The sequence below is a fragment of the Rhipicephalus microplus genome, chromosome 5 (assembly GCF_043290135.1).
Source record: "Rhipicephalus microplus isolate Deutch F79 chromosome 5, USDA_Rmic, whole genome shotgun sequence".
In the NCBI taxonomy this organism is placed as follows: domain Eukaryota; kingdom Metazoa; phylum Arthropoda; class Arachnida; order Ixodida; family Ixodidae; genus Rhipicephalus; species Rhipicephalus microplus.
In genome coordinates, this window is record NC_134704.1 from 29,549,212 (window position 1) to 29,565,571 (window position 16,360).

Sequence of the window (16,360 nt, forward strand, 5' to 3'; positions counted from 1 at the left end):
TGAGGTTTGTCGCTTGCATAGGATTCTATTATGGTAGGCACATCTGTTTTCCATGGGATGGAAGTGTCAAACTGTGATAGTACCGATAGATTTAAAAAATGACTGCACTGCATGGTCACAAAGTTCACTAATAAACCATGAACTATTCCAATTCATTTTATAAATGTAAAGGTGTTATATGAGATTAGTGTGCTGTGGCACGTTAGTAAATTGAAGTCTGTTAGACTTCAAAATCCTAGATAACTTGCAGAATATCAACAATCCCAAAGTTTGTCTATATTTGACCTGGTAATTTAAATCTCCTGCTTCGTACTGCTTTCCTGCTTGCACGAAAAGCGTCGGCATGCGGTACCAGGTGCCTATACTTGACAGAACATGAGTGCTGGTGTCGGGGACATCTGAAAGAGGTGCAAGGGGGTACAGCTGCACCACTTTATATTTCCTGATAACATTTATGCAGTAGCCATAAGCTACGTGACTTAATAACAAACTCCGGTCCCACGTGTTCATGCAGAACACTTCACAATTTCCAGCCGCCTCACGTTACGCACTATGTCTAATCTTGCCAGTCAGGTCACGGCAGGGAATTAGAGTGCGTCTTCCGTTGAAGCAGTGCGCACGGGACAGGAATAAGAAAGAGGAGCACATAACAGGCTCCGTTTTCCACAGGTTCCTGTTCTGCACTTTTCGTCTTTGTCCCGTGTGCGCTGCTTCATGCAAACATGAACGCCTGCCAACTCGCTCAAGTCTCTATTCTAATGTAGAGAATGAGATACTGGGTGTTCTGGATGCTACCCCCAGCCGCAGTGGGTGCACCCCACTGCAAAAGGTTCTGTGGACGCCTGTGGCTGGTGTGATTTGAAGTAAGAACAGTCATTGTAGTCAATTTAGGCGTGTTTACAGGTGTCTGCGCCATCGGAAAGTAATCGATGCAATGCAAACCAGGTTGCCAAGTGCCTGCAAAGGCTGCAGCGATTTCGGTCCTGCCTGTAGGAGGAGTATACTAGGTTGCTGTACTATCGAGTAATCACCAAAAGGCAACATTTTGTACTGCCGCAGCAGGATGTGTACCAACCCCAGTGACGTCTATATCGGTATGTTAGCCTCCAGAAAATATATAGCGCAGTTGCTTGTCACTTCAATGTTCTGCCTTCTGATGTCTGGTGAACTGCCTTATTATTAGGTGAGTATACTTATCCTGTAACTGTAAAAGCAGGTGCACGACATATCGGCATGGTTTGCTTTAACTAACCAGCTGATGCAAGAGTGGCTGGTCGCTGAGATGACGAAGGTTGCACCTGCTCATGATGACTGCCAAGGTGCTGCAAGAATGACGTGGTTGGAGCCGAGAAAAAAGCGTTGCTTCTGCACTCTCCTTTTCCCTGCGACATCTCACCTTGACCTGTGTACGCGTGGTGAAGGGAGACAACTGCATAGCGTGAATCCCAATTCTATCTCGACTGATTTATAAATGTTGCTTCGCTCTCCTCACCCTTCCTTTCCCCCGATTAGGTGGTTCAGTAGACAAGAGAACTGATTGTGGGGAGGATTACTACAGCATAGTATTCCCATCTTAAATGAAAAACCTTTTCTTGCATGTAAAAAGTAGGTTGAGCTCTGTCCTATCTCAATTTTATTTTTCGTGAAACATTTTATGCACGAAAAATAAGAAAGGGGGGCTTGACCACGCGTACCTATTGCACCGCGTGGCTATGCAAAGCCTTTCTCTCCATAGGGAGAGAATGCGGAGCCACGTCAAACAGCCGTGCACTGATGTGCTGCAGCGGGTGCGTGTAATTGGGCCTTCTTTTTTAAGAATGCAATACCAAACAGCTACTCTGTTGCAGTGTATTCACTTCGTTGTTTGTCAGTTGTGATGAGAGCGCAAAAGTGAGTGCCATTGGCAAGCTGTGTAATGCAGTGTAGCCGATGACTTGGCGATCTTTCAGAGCGACAGCATGGGTGCCAAAGGGTGGGAGCATTACCAGGACGGGAGGATTTACTGGCGAGTTTTGGTGGTGCATTGACTAAGGACAAAGGCCTCTCCATATTCCACCAGTCGACCCGGTCTTGTGTGACCGCTTGCCTTCTCTAATAACATGTTTCCTGGTCCACTCTGCTCTTTTTTTTTTTTTTGTCTCTTAAGGTTACATCCTCTAGGTTTCTGCTCTGAAGGCAAGTACCGACAAGTTGTAGATGTTTATCCTTTCCTCTTCACAGATATTAGCAATCTAGCAGTCATGATTTCAGAATGCTTGCCGAATGTGCGCTTTTAAAGTGCCCTGCTACCTATCTCGAAGTGCTGTTCTCTTCCAAGGATGTTGTACAATACTTTCGTTTTCTGCAAATTCATTTTAAGACCTACCTCTCTGCTCTCCTTGTATAATTCAGTAATCATGAATTGCAATCATACCTTGAGTTACTCAGCAATACAATGTCATCGGCGAAGCGCAGGTTAGTAAGGTACTCTCCATTAACTCTTATACCTAACTCTTCCCATTCCAGACCTCTGAAATCTTACTGTAGGCACGCAGTAAATAACGCAAAGAGCTCTTATCCCGTTGTCTTGCACCGTTCTTAATTGGTATTTTGTCACCTTCTTTACGGAGCGCTATGGTGGCAGTTGGACCTCTGTAGATTTCTTCCAGGATGTTTATATAGGCTTTGCCGACGCCCTGATCCCGCAGTGTCTGCGCATTACATGCTATCTCTACTGAATCAAATGCCTTCTCGTAATCTGTGAAGGCTCTTATCAGTCAGGAATACCAGCTCTGCATAAAGTAGGGCGTTATCGCCTACTTCGAGGGAATCAGCGATTTCAAAACCAGGAGTGTAGTTCGCAAAAATTTGCGAACTATACTCCTGTCCTCGCGACTACAAGCATGTCCAGTTTAATGTGAACTCCAAGCTGTCGGCCCCGCAGCAAGATAGTCTTCGCTCTCTTTTGCTTTCATTCAGTGACATGCTTCGCCACTACGTATAAAATCAAGCAGACATTCGTTACCAAGCACAGAATCTTAACTGAACCCACCGAAAGACCTACTGTATATTCGTGTCATTATGCTTACTGTAACAATGATTATGTCCCTGTTGATTCATCTGCCCCTGTGTGGTAAGGGGTAGTCAGGAAATTTAAGTCATCCTTTTAGCCTACCTCGCGGGCAAACCCTCTATACGGTTATGCCGAAAATAGATAAACAAAAAATAAGTTAAACAGCGATTCCCAAGGTACGTCGGATTTGCTCAAATAAAAAAAAAACGGCTCAGTATTCTTTTAATAGAAACGCAGGGACCTTCCAAAGCCTTTATGTGTGAATAAACAGACATATTATTTTCCGCATCGAAACGTGAAATAGGAGCCCACGTAAACAGATACAAAATGCTCTTCATATTTTCCCGAGGCTGGCTTTGTTACTCTAAAGCCTACACCGCTGAAATGAAAAATGAAAATTATCCATCTGCTTGTGAAAATGCGCCCAGTCTGCAACCTTCCTGCCCAGCCTCCAATAGTCCTCCACTTTGCCCGACCTATATTCGGTCAGTGAACTAACATAAGCCAGATTCTCCCGACACTTTCCTGTCCTCTCCCCGCGACGCTACCGATGGCCTCCCTGCGCCAAACATTTTCACCAGTGTATATATTGCTTACGTCATCTTTGACGTGCGGATGAAGTCTCAGTAGTAACGAATGCATTCGTATAATTTCAGCGAATCCCCGTCGACAGCACAAGCACACGTCAGATCTCGCCTCCCATAGCTAAGCCGCTTTAGTATTTCTCCAGCATTTTACATGTTCGGTCAACGTTCTGGGGCGTGTCGCACGTTTAAAGTAGCTATTCAAATCTCGATCATACGTCGTTCTATCTGCTTTGATCAAAACATAATCTTTTAACACGAAAGTGTTTTATGTCAGGGTTTACCGTGACTCCACTGACGTAATTCCGTCATGGATATAACGTTGCAAAGTATAAACAGATCGCAAAAAAGTAACTTTCATATGGGCGTCGAAACTATACGACCTCTATAGCTCCACAGCGCGCCGCGCGAAACCACTCGGTACAGTGTACTAGAATTGTGCTAGAATAAGTGTACTAGAATTCTAGTACACTGTACACTCGGTCACAGAGTGTGCGTTCCTGAGCTTTCAACGGCGAGCAATTCATATTGTCACGTGATCATTACGTTGCCTATGGCAGTAATCTGTATGTCCAAGATGAACTGTTTATTCGGCCGAACTTGTGGCCGATAAGCGGAAAGTCACATTACAGCAATACACACTAACACTTGTAGCGGCAAACGGAGCGTTGGCCGTCGATCAACTGATCTGCGGCAAGGCACATCGGCAGCGAGTATTCGAGCATTATCATTGGTGGCCGCGTTCGTTCGAAAACGCTGTTCGCGTTTGCGTACTCGAGCCTGACAGATGATCCTAAACTAATTTGGTATGCACTCATACATTGTGGCGCGGTTTGCGTGGGGCATTATCAACGCGTGCAATAAACCGGCAACGTGAAAGAGAGAAGGAAGAAAGGGGGCGTGTGTGACTGTGCTCCCCCTGAAAAGCCATCGTCCGGATGCTCTAACAGGATATGAAAGTACAATAACAAAGCAAGAAAGTACAAGAAGCAATTGATACACGTATGAAAGTGCAATAATAAAGGGAAAACTGCAGGTTTGCTTGCGCGCTCGGCAAAAACGACTTCAGGTCGCGCATGGTGCCGTTGATAATGCCCTCCGGGATAACCTCGTAGTCTAGGGCGCCGAGACGTCGAAGCGCCTTGTATGACCCGAAGTTCCGCAGAAAAAGTGTTCACACGTATCGGTGACCACACCAAACGCGGTCACCGGGCTTGCATTCCACGAAGCATCGTCGAAAATTGTAACGGCGGCTGTCGGGTCGTCTGCTGATTCTTGATGCGTAGGCGGGCGAGTTGTCGGGCTTTTTCGGTGCACTGAAAGTAGACAGTCACGCTCAACTTTTTTTCGTCGGCGACATTGGGTAACATTCCGTCGAGCGTCGTTGCCGGGATTCTTTCATAGGCCGACTTGCACGGCGTGGTCTGCGTCGTTTCTCTGGCAGCCATGTTGTACCTGAAAGTGACGTACGGAAGGATTGCATCCCACGTCTTGTGCTCAACGTCGGCGTACATGGGCAGTATGTTGGTCATGCTCTTTTTTAAACGATCGGTGAGGCTGTCGATTAGTGGGTGGTAGGTGGTGTGTAACATAACAGCCACCGGCACATGCGTTGACATGTGATGTATTATCAGTGACTAACAGATTACATATGCATCGTGTTACGTCATCAGCAGGTTGCTATAAAAGATAAGTGCGTAGGGCATAAAGCAGCAGTGTTTTTCTGCGGTATGAAGCGTGCTGTTTTGTTTCAGCTGCTCTTCGGAGTTGGCTATGACAGTGGCGATGAAGATGAAAGTGTGATCTGCCGGTGCTGCCTGGAACTTAGCGTGTTGAGACTGTTCTCTACAATGAGACGTTCCCCGCTACGCAACCGATTGGCAAAGAGAGGGAAGACCACTTAACCCCTTTTTATCCGGTTCCCTCTTAGCTACGTGTCTCAATCACTTTCCACATACAGGGATTCGTGCTGGGGCCGTGAAGTAATAGACGTCACAATCTTTTCTTAATCATGGACGCATTTAATTCAATAGCAAGTGCATATGGCGTACACACATACTGTCCGTGAACGGCATCTCTGTTACATGAAATTGTAACACATCAGCAAATACTCGCGACACGCGAAACAAGATACATAAGCTAAGTAACGGTGACAATACAAGGGTTCCTCAATACAGAGTAAGCACAGGACGACACAAATGATAAAGTCATTAATAATAAAACCGCGCAAATTTCTCAATATGCCGCATCCCTTCCCGCAAAGCTCGTTTAAGTACGGGAGGTGAAGTTCGTCTCACAGAATGTCCATCTAGTTGGGGCCTCGGAGTTGGCTGCTCAAATCGGGGCCGAAGGTTGGTTCTTGGCGTCGAGGTCTGATCTGTCCAAATCGTCAGCGTCTGCATCGTCTTCTTCATCGTCGCCTACGTCGTGCGTCTCAGTGATTTCCATCTTAGCCCTCTTTCGTAACGCTCCATTCACTCGTCTCCTATCCCTAACTTTCATTCCTCATCGTACTGTCCTTGCCCCAGTCATCATCTTATCGCTATCTCTTCGCACCGTTATCTTCCTTTTCCATTCCGTCTCTCTACCATCTCGAGCTCATCACATCGTATCTCTCTGACTCTCTCGTATCGTCTCGTAGTCCCTTTTTGTAGGACCCGACTCCGCCCCTCCGTGGCACCTAACCAATTGCCACTGTTGACACGACACATTTCTCTGTCAGTCGGTGTGTGTCATCTTCGACGGCTGCTCCCGCGGCCCACACCAGTAGAAAACCCTCTCCCAAACAAAGCCGAGCAAGTAACAATGTACAAACTCAAGCCTCAGGGAGAGAGATGGGCGAGCCGTCCCAAGACACTTTAATTACGGGCGAACAATGGTCCCGATGCTTCCGACAAAGTGCGTCGTCAGTAATGGCCAACGTCCGGAGTTTGCAGTGTTGCACCGAAAAGTTTTCGGCCGAACCAATTCCACCGGTTTCTTGTACTTGATGAGCCGATGTCCAGACCAAGTCTCAACGTTTCCATGCAGCTCGGTGTCTCCCGTGAAATTCTCCGTAGCCGCCGCTTCTTCGTCATTCAACGCCGCGGGTGGCCATCCGCGCAGAACGCAGTAATGAGCCCTGGAGCCACGGAGGCTGACGGAAAGTCAGACCGGACCCGGCACAGGCGCTGCGGCAGGGTCGCATTCCCCGAACCAACAAGAGGTGCTCGGCTGCTTCCCCATGCCACAAATCTGAAGGGTGCGCGTGGATTATTGCCACCGTACACTGTCACACTGTCTGTAGACCACAAGGCGCCACCCGGTCCTTGTGTTTGCGGGGGGGGGGGGGGGCGTGAGAACAGTAGAAATAATCCTTCCAGGTACTCCACTCCGCAATGCCCATTCGTTACACCGAAGTTTTCCTTTTCCTTTTTTTTATGCGTGGGTTTAAGAAACGAGCGAAAACATCCTGAAAGGACCGGGGTTCAGTCCGTGTTTGCGGGGACGTCACAACCGTGTATCAGTGAGAATGCCTGGAGTCGGCAAGTTCGAGCCGTTCGACGTGCGGACAACCAGCTGAAATGAGTATCAAAAACGGGTAGAACAATTTTCATAACCAGCGATGTCGAGGATAAAAAGAGCGAGCAATGTATGCTTCTCACCTGTTGGGGACACCGGCCACGTATTCATTACTGCGGAACCTGCTGTCATCGTCAAAGCCACCAGAAACGAGCCTGTCAATGATCCTTGACGTATATTGAACAAGCATTTTTCTTCAAGATGATCGTAAGTGGTTGCAACGTTGGTTGCAACGTAAGTGGTTGCAAGTCTAATTCGAAAATACGTCATTCTGGTGATACGGCTGGGGCTTCTTCGTTAGCCTGGACAAACTTGCTGAAGATTGTGCTTTCGGCAAGTTCCGAGATAGAGTACTTCGTGACCGCATTATGACAGACATCAAGGACAAGGCGATGCAGTGACTACAGTTAAAGCCGCCGGTGGAGAAGACGAGCGTGCCGACGGCCGGACGCTCTCTCTGACCGGAGACAGGGCCTGCCTGCCTCCAGTCTGCAACATTTTCCCGTCCCGTCCTCACCTGCCAGCACTCCGGAGCCTGGTCGAGTTCCTGGGCGAGACTCGAATTGCTGCCAACCGTTAAGCTAGGACCTCCTGCCCTTGCCACCCTGCGGCCGCCTGTTTGCTGCTCCAGCCATGACGAACACGACAAGATTTTCTACACATATCCTCGACTTTCTACCGCATCCGGGGGCCATGCAGAGTTCTTGCGTGCTCTTACGCAACTGTCTCAACATCTCGACCACTTAGCGTCGTTGGGCTCTGGGATCCAGCAGGCCGCCTCATCATACATCGCTCTTTTGAAAGTACCGGAGTTCCGAGGTTTCCAGGATGACGCTGACATATAGGTGCCGACTGTCAACAGACTCGGCTCTTGACATGCCTGGCCTGACAACTCTAAATGGCAGGTGGCCATCGCACGCCTTTCTGGTGGTGCCGAGACGTGGCATAAATACGAGGCCATGCAGCAACGGACCTGGCTGGAATGAAGTGCATGGCTCATTGCCGCTTTCGGCCTGATCCACCATGGCTAATGCGCGCCCAACGAGACGAATACAGAGGATCAAGCTAAAGAGGGGCTCATCCTCGAGGTTGCAGCTAAACAGCACAGCTCACCGACAGGACGTTCAGAATCCATTCCTCACACGAACACCGAACTCGGCTGATATTCACAGCCAGTCCAGAAAAAGGACATCCCGCCGGGTTTTGATGTCAGGATGGACGACGTGTTTCCACCACATGTACAACGTCGATTTACCATATCCCCACCACGACCGCTTCCTACACTACAAGTCCACGTTGACGGAATCGGAGACCTTACAGCTGTTGTACAAACCGGAGCTGCCCATACTGCGCTTCTCATACCCCAGTCTCCCTCCATCCTTGGTCCGAGGCACCCTTGAAAGGCCTTGATGGGAGCGCGTTACCTGTCGGCGCATTGGATTTTCAGCTGCGAACTGAAGCCAGAACCAAGTTCATTGCCGCCGTTCTCGTCCTCGAGGACATGGTTTTGTGTGGAGACTACCTCTTGTCTGGTGAGGTTCAGCTGATCAATGATGGCAGTGCATTGAAGCTCCGCACTCTGACCCCAAATAGTAAGCTTCCCCGATTCCAATGTTGAAACATCCCAACAACAGATGTTCAGCAACAATGACATCCTCAATGAGCAGCAGGAGGCACATCTGCGGACTGCACGGCAGTCATTGGCCGAGTGTACTTGTACTGCACTCAAGACGTCCATGGCTGTCCAGAACACATTTATTCAAGATTTGTTTGTCGTGTCGGGATCCGCCAGCTGGCCTGGTGTGCGCTTTTGCTGACGATGGCGGGCAGTGCACCCGAGCACCACCACAATGCCGTACGGTACTCCTGGAGACCGCTTGTGTCAAATGGGAACACGACGCTGATCGGTCAGACGGCGACCAACTCATACGAAGCAGCAAGATGGTGCCTTTGTCCAACGCTGGCGTCTGCCGCGCGGGGTTCAGTCCTGGCGGCGTTAATTCGCATCAACGCGGCACGGAGTCACCAGAGAGCATCTATCTTTCTTGTGGCCATCGAATTGGGGAGTCGGACTGAAGCACAGAGGCCTCAGCGTCAAATCACGGAAGCTAAGTCTTGCAGCCTGTACGAACTCGTGCACAAGCATGTTTTGTTAGGCAACTACGTGTTTGTCAATTAGCCGATGATGCAGCCCGCTCAGCCCATGAATAAACCCGTGTAGTCCCGATTCCTCTATCAAGGAATGATGCAGCAAGACAACTTTACTTGCTGGCTCGAGATCTCACACGCACGTTCTGGTCGTCTACCAGCTTCCAAAGGTGTCAATTTTATGAACTGGGTCCTTCGCTCAAGCTAAAGCTACCATGACAACTTTCCCGCTCCGATGCGACACTGTTGTGCCGCCTTTGGTTGGGTGTTGCATTTACAAAGGTGTACTCCTTTCGCATTGGTATGGCAGACACTCCTACATGCGACTACTGCGGAGCTGAAGAGACCATCGAACACGTCCTGTGCAGCTGCGCTTGCTACGACACACAGCGATGCCAGCTCCCGATGGTTTTGAATCGACTTGACCCCGGACCATTTTGTGTGCAGAAGATACTAGGACCTTGGACATCTGCCTCAGTTGCGCAGAAAGCAACTAAAGCACTGCTACTTTACCTTAAGTCAACAAACCTGAGCGACCACCTGTAGACTGTGTGTGCTCCCCGAGTGTGCCCGTGATTGTGTGTACCTTCTCATCTTTCTGCAACCTCTTTTCTCCCCTTTATCCCTTCCCCAGTGCAGGGTAGCAAACCGGATGTGCGTCTGGTTAACCTCCCTGCCTTTCCTTGCATTTTTATCTCTCTCTCTCTCTCTCTCTCTCTCTCTCTCTCTCTCTCTCTCTCTCTCTCTCTACGTGTTTGCCCAGCACGTTAACTTGAGAAAGCACGGCTTAACTTAAGCCCGAAACAGCGACAAAGTAATCTGCTGCTAGGCGTGCGACGACCGTCTCGACATAACCAGTGGCGCCCATTGGAGCCATCATTGCCCGCCTTCCGAAGTACGTCCGTCTGTCGCTATAGGACAGCGCCATCCATTAAGGGAGACGCTACTGGGTATGCCGAAGGGACAATGGATTGCCGTAGACGATAAGGAGCATCGCCCCTAAAAAGGAGGTGGCTATACTACGACATTAAAGTTTAACAAAGCAGTGGTACAACATATCGGAGCATCTTAAGTGAAGGCTTCTTTGTACACCTGTGTACAAGACTGGTATGGTCAAAATAACAGAAACATTACATGTTTCTGTTATCTTACCTAAGTTCGAGTATCTGCATATATATGTCTGTACAATGCTTAACCTTCTTTATTATATCCGCAATGTTTAGCATCTTGTATCCTGGTTCAATGCCTTGTTCTATTGTTTTGCTACATGTGCTATTGTTGCATTGTGCTATCGTTTGGATACTGTGCTATCTTGTATCACATCATTGGACCCTATTCTAGCCTTTGGCTATGGGTCCAAACAGTTTTTTTTTATCTATCATGTCGGAATTGAAAATAAAGTGAAATGAAATGAAAGATGCAATAAAACTATGCTATCACCTCAAAGCTTAGCGGAGGGTGTTTAACAAAGAGCAGTGACATAGCATATCTGAAAAACTCGCAAAACGTAGAAATGCGTTAGTTTGTCGAAGGGAATAAGGCTGCCAGCTTCGCCTTACATCCGTGTCTGCGAAGTGGTGCTGGAAGAATTTTTATTACCAATTATAGCTTTGTGACGTATGCCGTTTTAGCCAATGCACAGGAATAGGCGTGAAGACTGGCGCATAGTTTTTGCTTGGCTGCAGCCAAGCACGTAGCCAGAATGTTTATTCTTTATTGGGGTAGGAGGGGGGGGCACCCATTTATTATATTTTTTTGAAAAAGAAGAAGAAGAATGCTTTATTTTTATATGAAATGGTCATTTTTCGCTCTTTATGTCTTGGCTAAAAAAATTCGGGGAGAGGGGGGCACGGGCCCGGTGTGCCATTCCTGGCTACGCCCCTTGCTACAGCTGCGTTATCTTCCGCTTCGACATTGAAACCTTTCAATCGACATGGCACGTGCACGAAATTCCACGTAAAGAGAGAGAGATGGAGAGAGAGCGTCGGTGATAACGACGCCTGATCGAGCGTGGTGGAAACGAGAACAGCAGAAGCGAGACAAGCTTCACCAAATTCCTGCTGTTGCTGTTCTATTCAAGTGCCATGAGTACACGACCACCAGTTATACAGGCATCCGCACTGGTAGGGGTTCACTGGTGTAGCCAGAGGAGGGTGTGGGAAAGGGGTTTACGGGCCCCCCACCCCCTCTGAAGTTCTTTATTTTTGCATGCGTATAAATACAGACACCCGTACAAACGCACCACGAACCTAAATAAAGTATGTTTGAACGCCCCCCGTAATCATTCGTCTCCGAAGTAAGTCAGCAAGGGGAAGGTATATAACAGCTGCATCTTATACCGGTACTCACCTAAGGAGCAGAAGCTTAAGGGTTTACAAAGAGGGTTCAACTTAGGTTGACGACGATGCAGCGAGTAATTAAAATATTAGGTGTAAACCTAAGGGACAAGAAGAGAGCAGAGTGGGTCAGGGAACAAACGGCTGTTAAGGACATCGTAGTCGAAATCAAGAAGAAGAAATGGTCATGGGCAGGGCACGTAGTGCGAAGGCAAGATAACCGCTGATCTTTAAGGATCACAGACTGGATTCCAACAGAAGACAAGCGGGTGAAGGGGAGACAGAAAGTTACGTGGGCAGGTGAGATTAGGAAGTTTGCGGGTATAAGGTGGCTTATAAGTGTGGTGGTTTGGGCTAGTTGGTACGACATGACGATAGTTATAACGTGAGAACAGAGCGACGACGAAGGAACAAGAAGGAGGCGGGCGCTCGTTTCCTTCTGGTTCCTTTGTCGTCGTTCTATTCTCGTACCATAACTATCGTTATAAAGTGGCAGCAGCAAGCGCAGGACCGAGTTGTCACGCGGAACATGGGAGGGGCCTTTGTCCTGCAGCGGGCGTAGTCAGGCTGATGGTGGTGACGATGATGAACCTCCCCTGAAGGAACTATTTGTCTACACTATAACAATATATTTCAATGTGCACGTCTGGGTAGGTGAAGGGAAAGAGGTTTAATTCTTAATTAAGGGGGTGTAAATTCTACTCAGTACATTCACTATATATGTCGAACCTGTCCCGACATGGTTCACTGTTATGCCCACGCCGGTATTCGACGTTAATGGCGGCTGCGGAAGCTGGATCACGCCGCCTTGTAAGGACTGTTTACGTCTCACCTTTATCCCCGGAAATCTGGATACAAAAGACACGTCGTTGTATGTGAAACACGACATCAACTATTTTTCACCCATTTCTATGCTTCCTTTATTGAGGACTCTACCAATGAGAAAGGAGGTGGGGCGAAATGAGCTACGTTGAGGGTTGTCCCTCTTTCAAACTTCTAAATATTGCAGCAGAGCTGTTATGGTCAATGATGATGATGACTGTGGCTTCCACCAAATAAGGAGGTCCCCTGCTCGCCGTCCCCGGCACGCAGGCCTATGTGACGGGGGGCCTGCCGTCTGTCACGTAGATAAAAAAATTGTCATCATTGACCGGTACACGCTCAATCATCGTCCAAGCACTCTGTACTCGAGCGTCTCCTAATCGGTGCCCACCAACCGTGTGTCCCCTTGATCATGTTTAGTGATTCAATGTAGGCAACAGAGCTATTTGCTCAATTCCTGTCACCCTATACGGAGTATGCACTTACATCATTCCGGGTGCCATATTGCTGTACAGAAAGCACAGTGAAAGGCACGCTTTCTTATTTTGTTCTTCTTATCTCCAGAGCAGTGAAGCTGTGAACTGCACTACAAAACGGCACATGGCGACGCCTCGTGAATAAACCCTATAGAGGTGTTACAAGCTGCTAAGGTCGAGGTTTGCCTACAGGCTTAGAGATAGGGAGACACATACTAAGAAAAGATAAAGGGGAGAGCAAGTATAACCATGTATGGTATAGTATAGCGACAGGTGGGGAAGAGACAGGCGAGAAGATAAAATCCTAGCCTCGCCAGTACCAGCTATAGGGGCCCACCAGCTCTGCTGTGAGCCAGCCTTGCACGACCTATTAAATGCGAGCTGTAAAGCATCTTTTTTTTTTTCTTTTCAACAGCGAAGCTCTTATTCGAAGTCTCTCGTGCCTGATGTTTGCGTAACGCTGATCACGTGGTTCATTTGACTGGTGTGTGCCGAAAAAATTGGGTAAATCTCGCAATACTGGTACTTATTAGGAAGACAACAATTAATAATTGTTCCGGGCCGGAAGCTGTTGAAACTCGTATAGGAGACAACAACAACAACAAAAAAAAAAGACTGCAGGCGCCGAAGGCGCGCCCAGTATCAAGATGTAGAGAAATATACTACCACTTCAAAGCTTAACAAATATTGCTTAATAAAAAGCAGCGATACAACACATCTGAAAGACTTGCAAGATATAGAAATGCGATAGCCTGATGAGGGGAAGGTCACCATCATCATGTTTCATCAGTGGCTGCGAAGAGGAGCTGGTTGAATATTTTTTTCAGCAACTTTTCCCACATACTTCCTTACTCTGCATTCGATTGCGAAGTTTTCTTTCCGCCCTACTGGACGTCCTGGGTTGGTCAGAGAGGGTTGCGGAGGACTGCCGAGCGTAGCAGCCTCTCCTCATGTCTGTCCCACTGCCCCTTTCCTTTCCAAAAGAAAAATAAAGTTTTGACCATCACCACTGCTACCTCCGCCTGTTCTTAGCTGTCAGGTTATTGGCGAATGTCCGCAGTTGAAAGCGTCATAGAATGGGGAACATGCAAGCGAGATAACCGGAGACAATCGCGGTCGGACTATTTGCTCGGTCCTCTTCAGGAGCGCGACTCCAGTTATCGACCGCTTCGGAAAGCAGCACGGAATACCGCTTTGTTGTATATATAGTGGTGCGATGTGCTCAACGGCCGGCAGACATCGGCCGTCTGACAGCTCGACCGGGAATCTTGCTTCGCTCTTATCTGGGCAGCGCAGATCCCCTCGCTGGAATCGCCATGAGTCAAGGTAATCGGTCGGCAACCTCCTCATCCCTGATTTTTTTTTTTTTTGCAGCGATGCTTTGATATCGATATGAAACGGAAACCTGGCAGTTAATTTGCTGCTGGAATTATCTACTATTCAGCTGACTGTCGAGTGATTGTCGATGAGTCAGTGAGTTCGAGCCCTGTCTCTTGCAGGAACTGCAACTTTCAGTGAACTCTATTCGCTTATTACTTGTGTGCTCCCGTATGGCCCAACTATGTAAATTACAATGTTTTTTGCGCGATGCCAAATTCGAAACATTTGACATGTTAGCCAGATATTCAGTGCCTTCGTGTTTTAACGCGATAGCGTCACAAAGCTTGCTTCGAAGAAGTTCCGGTGTCAACTTCGTTGTTATGAGCGAAAGATAAGCATTGTCCGTGAGCGAAAATTGTAGATTCAGGTGAAAAAATAATAAGAAGAAAAGATTCAGTTCAAGACAGATAGCACCCAGAGTTTCTGAATGTAAAGTAGACGCTTTACAACAAAGAAACGCCACTTCTTGAAAATTTCTTCAAAAAAAAAAAAAAAAACAGTCCCAACACGAATGTAATCCAATTGAAGGAATATCCTTGACGCATGCAACGTTGCATGGCAGAAGCGCACAGTTACGCCAGGTGTTATGTCACATACCCATCAGAAAGCGTATAGATATATTTCATCAGCAGCAGCACCAGCAAAACCACCAATAAAGTGAGCAGGTACATATATTCGCGTGTTGCATTAGAAAGGCGTAGGGGGCACTTGACTGACTTGAATGAAGGAGGAATCATGGCGTACTTCACAACTGTACTTGTCGTAGGCATTTTAGGATAGTTTTAAAAGAGGCATAGACGCACGAGATATTCGCATAGACATTCCTTTCCTTGCAACATGGTTGAAAGGAGATGCGAAAGGGGCCCGATTACGTTATCGCATTTAGCTCTTGAAGCGATATAAGCTCAAGTGTTCTTCTGTCCCAGCCCCCTCCCTTTCGTTTTTTTTTTCATGCTTGTTTTTTAGCCGAATCATTGACATAATTGAGCTGCTTGGTTAAGCCGAAAGGGTCATTATGTAGCTAGCTGCTAATTTGTGTTTTTTCTAAGAACAAGGACGTAGAACCTCAGAACACGAGCTAAATCATTGGCAACTTTACAACGTGCCATGATTAGGCGAAACTATAGCGTTTTCAACGGCATAGCTTAAAGGGACACTAAAGTAAAAGAATGAATTAATTTATATTGATAAATATTACTCTCACAACTCTCCCGTCTATAAATTAACCATCATAGCTCTAACAATAAAGAAGAAAATGACAAATTTTCATTTTTAAATGACCCGCCAAATGTTCCGCGCGTGATATCGCGATTTCAGCCGACATTCGCTCAACTAAATTTCACGAAACTTGGCGCGCTAAGTCTCTGGCCCTATCAGAGGGCAATGTGCTTCATTTTTAGCGATTAGAAAACACAAAGGCCTTAGTAGACGCCGTTAAAATTGATGTCGTTAAAACGGCTGGTGTGTGAATTCCCAGGTGGCGTCGCCACTGGCGTCTTTTTGCGACAAGCGAAGCAATTTCGGTATTATTAAAGGGAATTATTTTCAATTACGAGAAAAGTAGGTTATCACTTTAGTGTCCTGCATGCATACATACTATATATGCTCTATGCTCTATATCAAGTTATTGATTGATATAGAGCATACATATTCTGATAGATTCTGCTCTATATCAAGTTAAGAAACCACAACCACCCGAATAACCACGACCACTTGAAGACGTCAAATTCGCGTGATCAAGGTATTTTTTTATGATGCCTAAGAAATGTTATCTATATAAAATAAAATGTGTATGCGACACACCTCCACTCATCTACGTAAAATGATTCCAAGGAAGGAACAGTTCCAGCTCTTGGCTGGATGCTGGTGATTGTACTTCAAGCTCAGATATATCATGTGACCAATCCTGTCTTTCTTGCACATCATTATTCTCTTCTAAGTAATGAAATTGTGCAGATTTGACGCATATATTAAAATATATATGGATCACGTGACTCGACC

The 16,360-nt window shown here is 47.2% G+C and overlaps 1 protein-coding gene across 1 annotated transcript in view; it reads left to right on the forward strand.

Annotated features, from left to right (window-relative positions):
• Nucleotides 1-14,160: 14,160 nt before the first annotated feature.
• The window catches only part of LOC119173940 (uncharacterized), a 31,087-nt gene continuing 28,887 nt past the window's right edge, over nt 14,161-16,360 (forward strand). Inside the window, exon 1 of the mRNA XM_075895094.1 lies at nt 14,161-14,305. Within this exon, the coding sequence (XP_075751209.1) occupies nt 14,296-14,305 (10 nt within the window). The 5' untranslated portion in view covers nt 14,161-14,295. The remainder of the gene's footprint in view (nt 14,306-16,360) is intronic.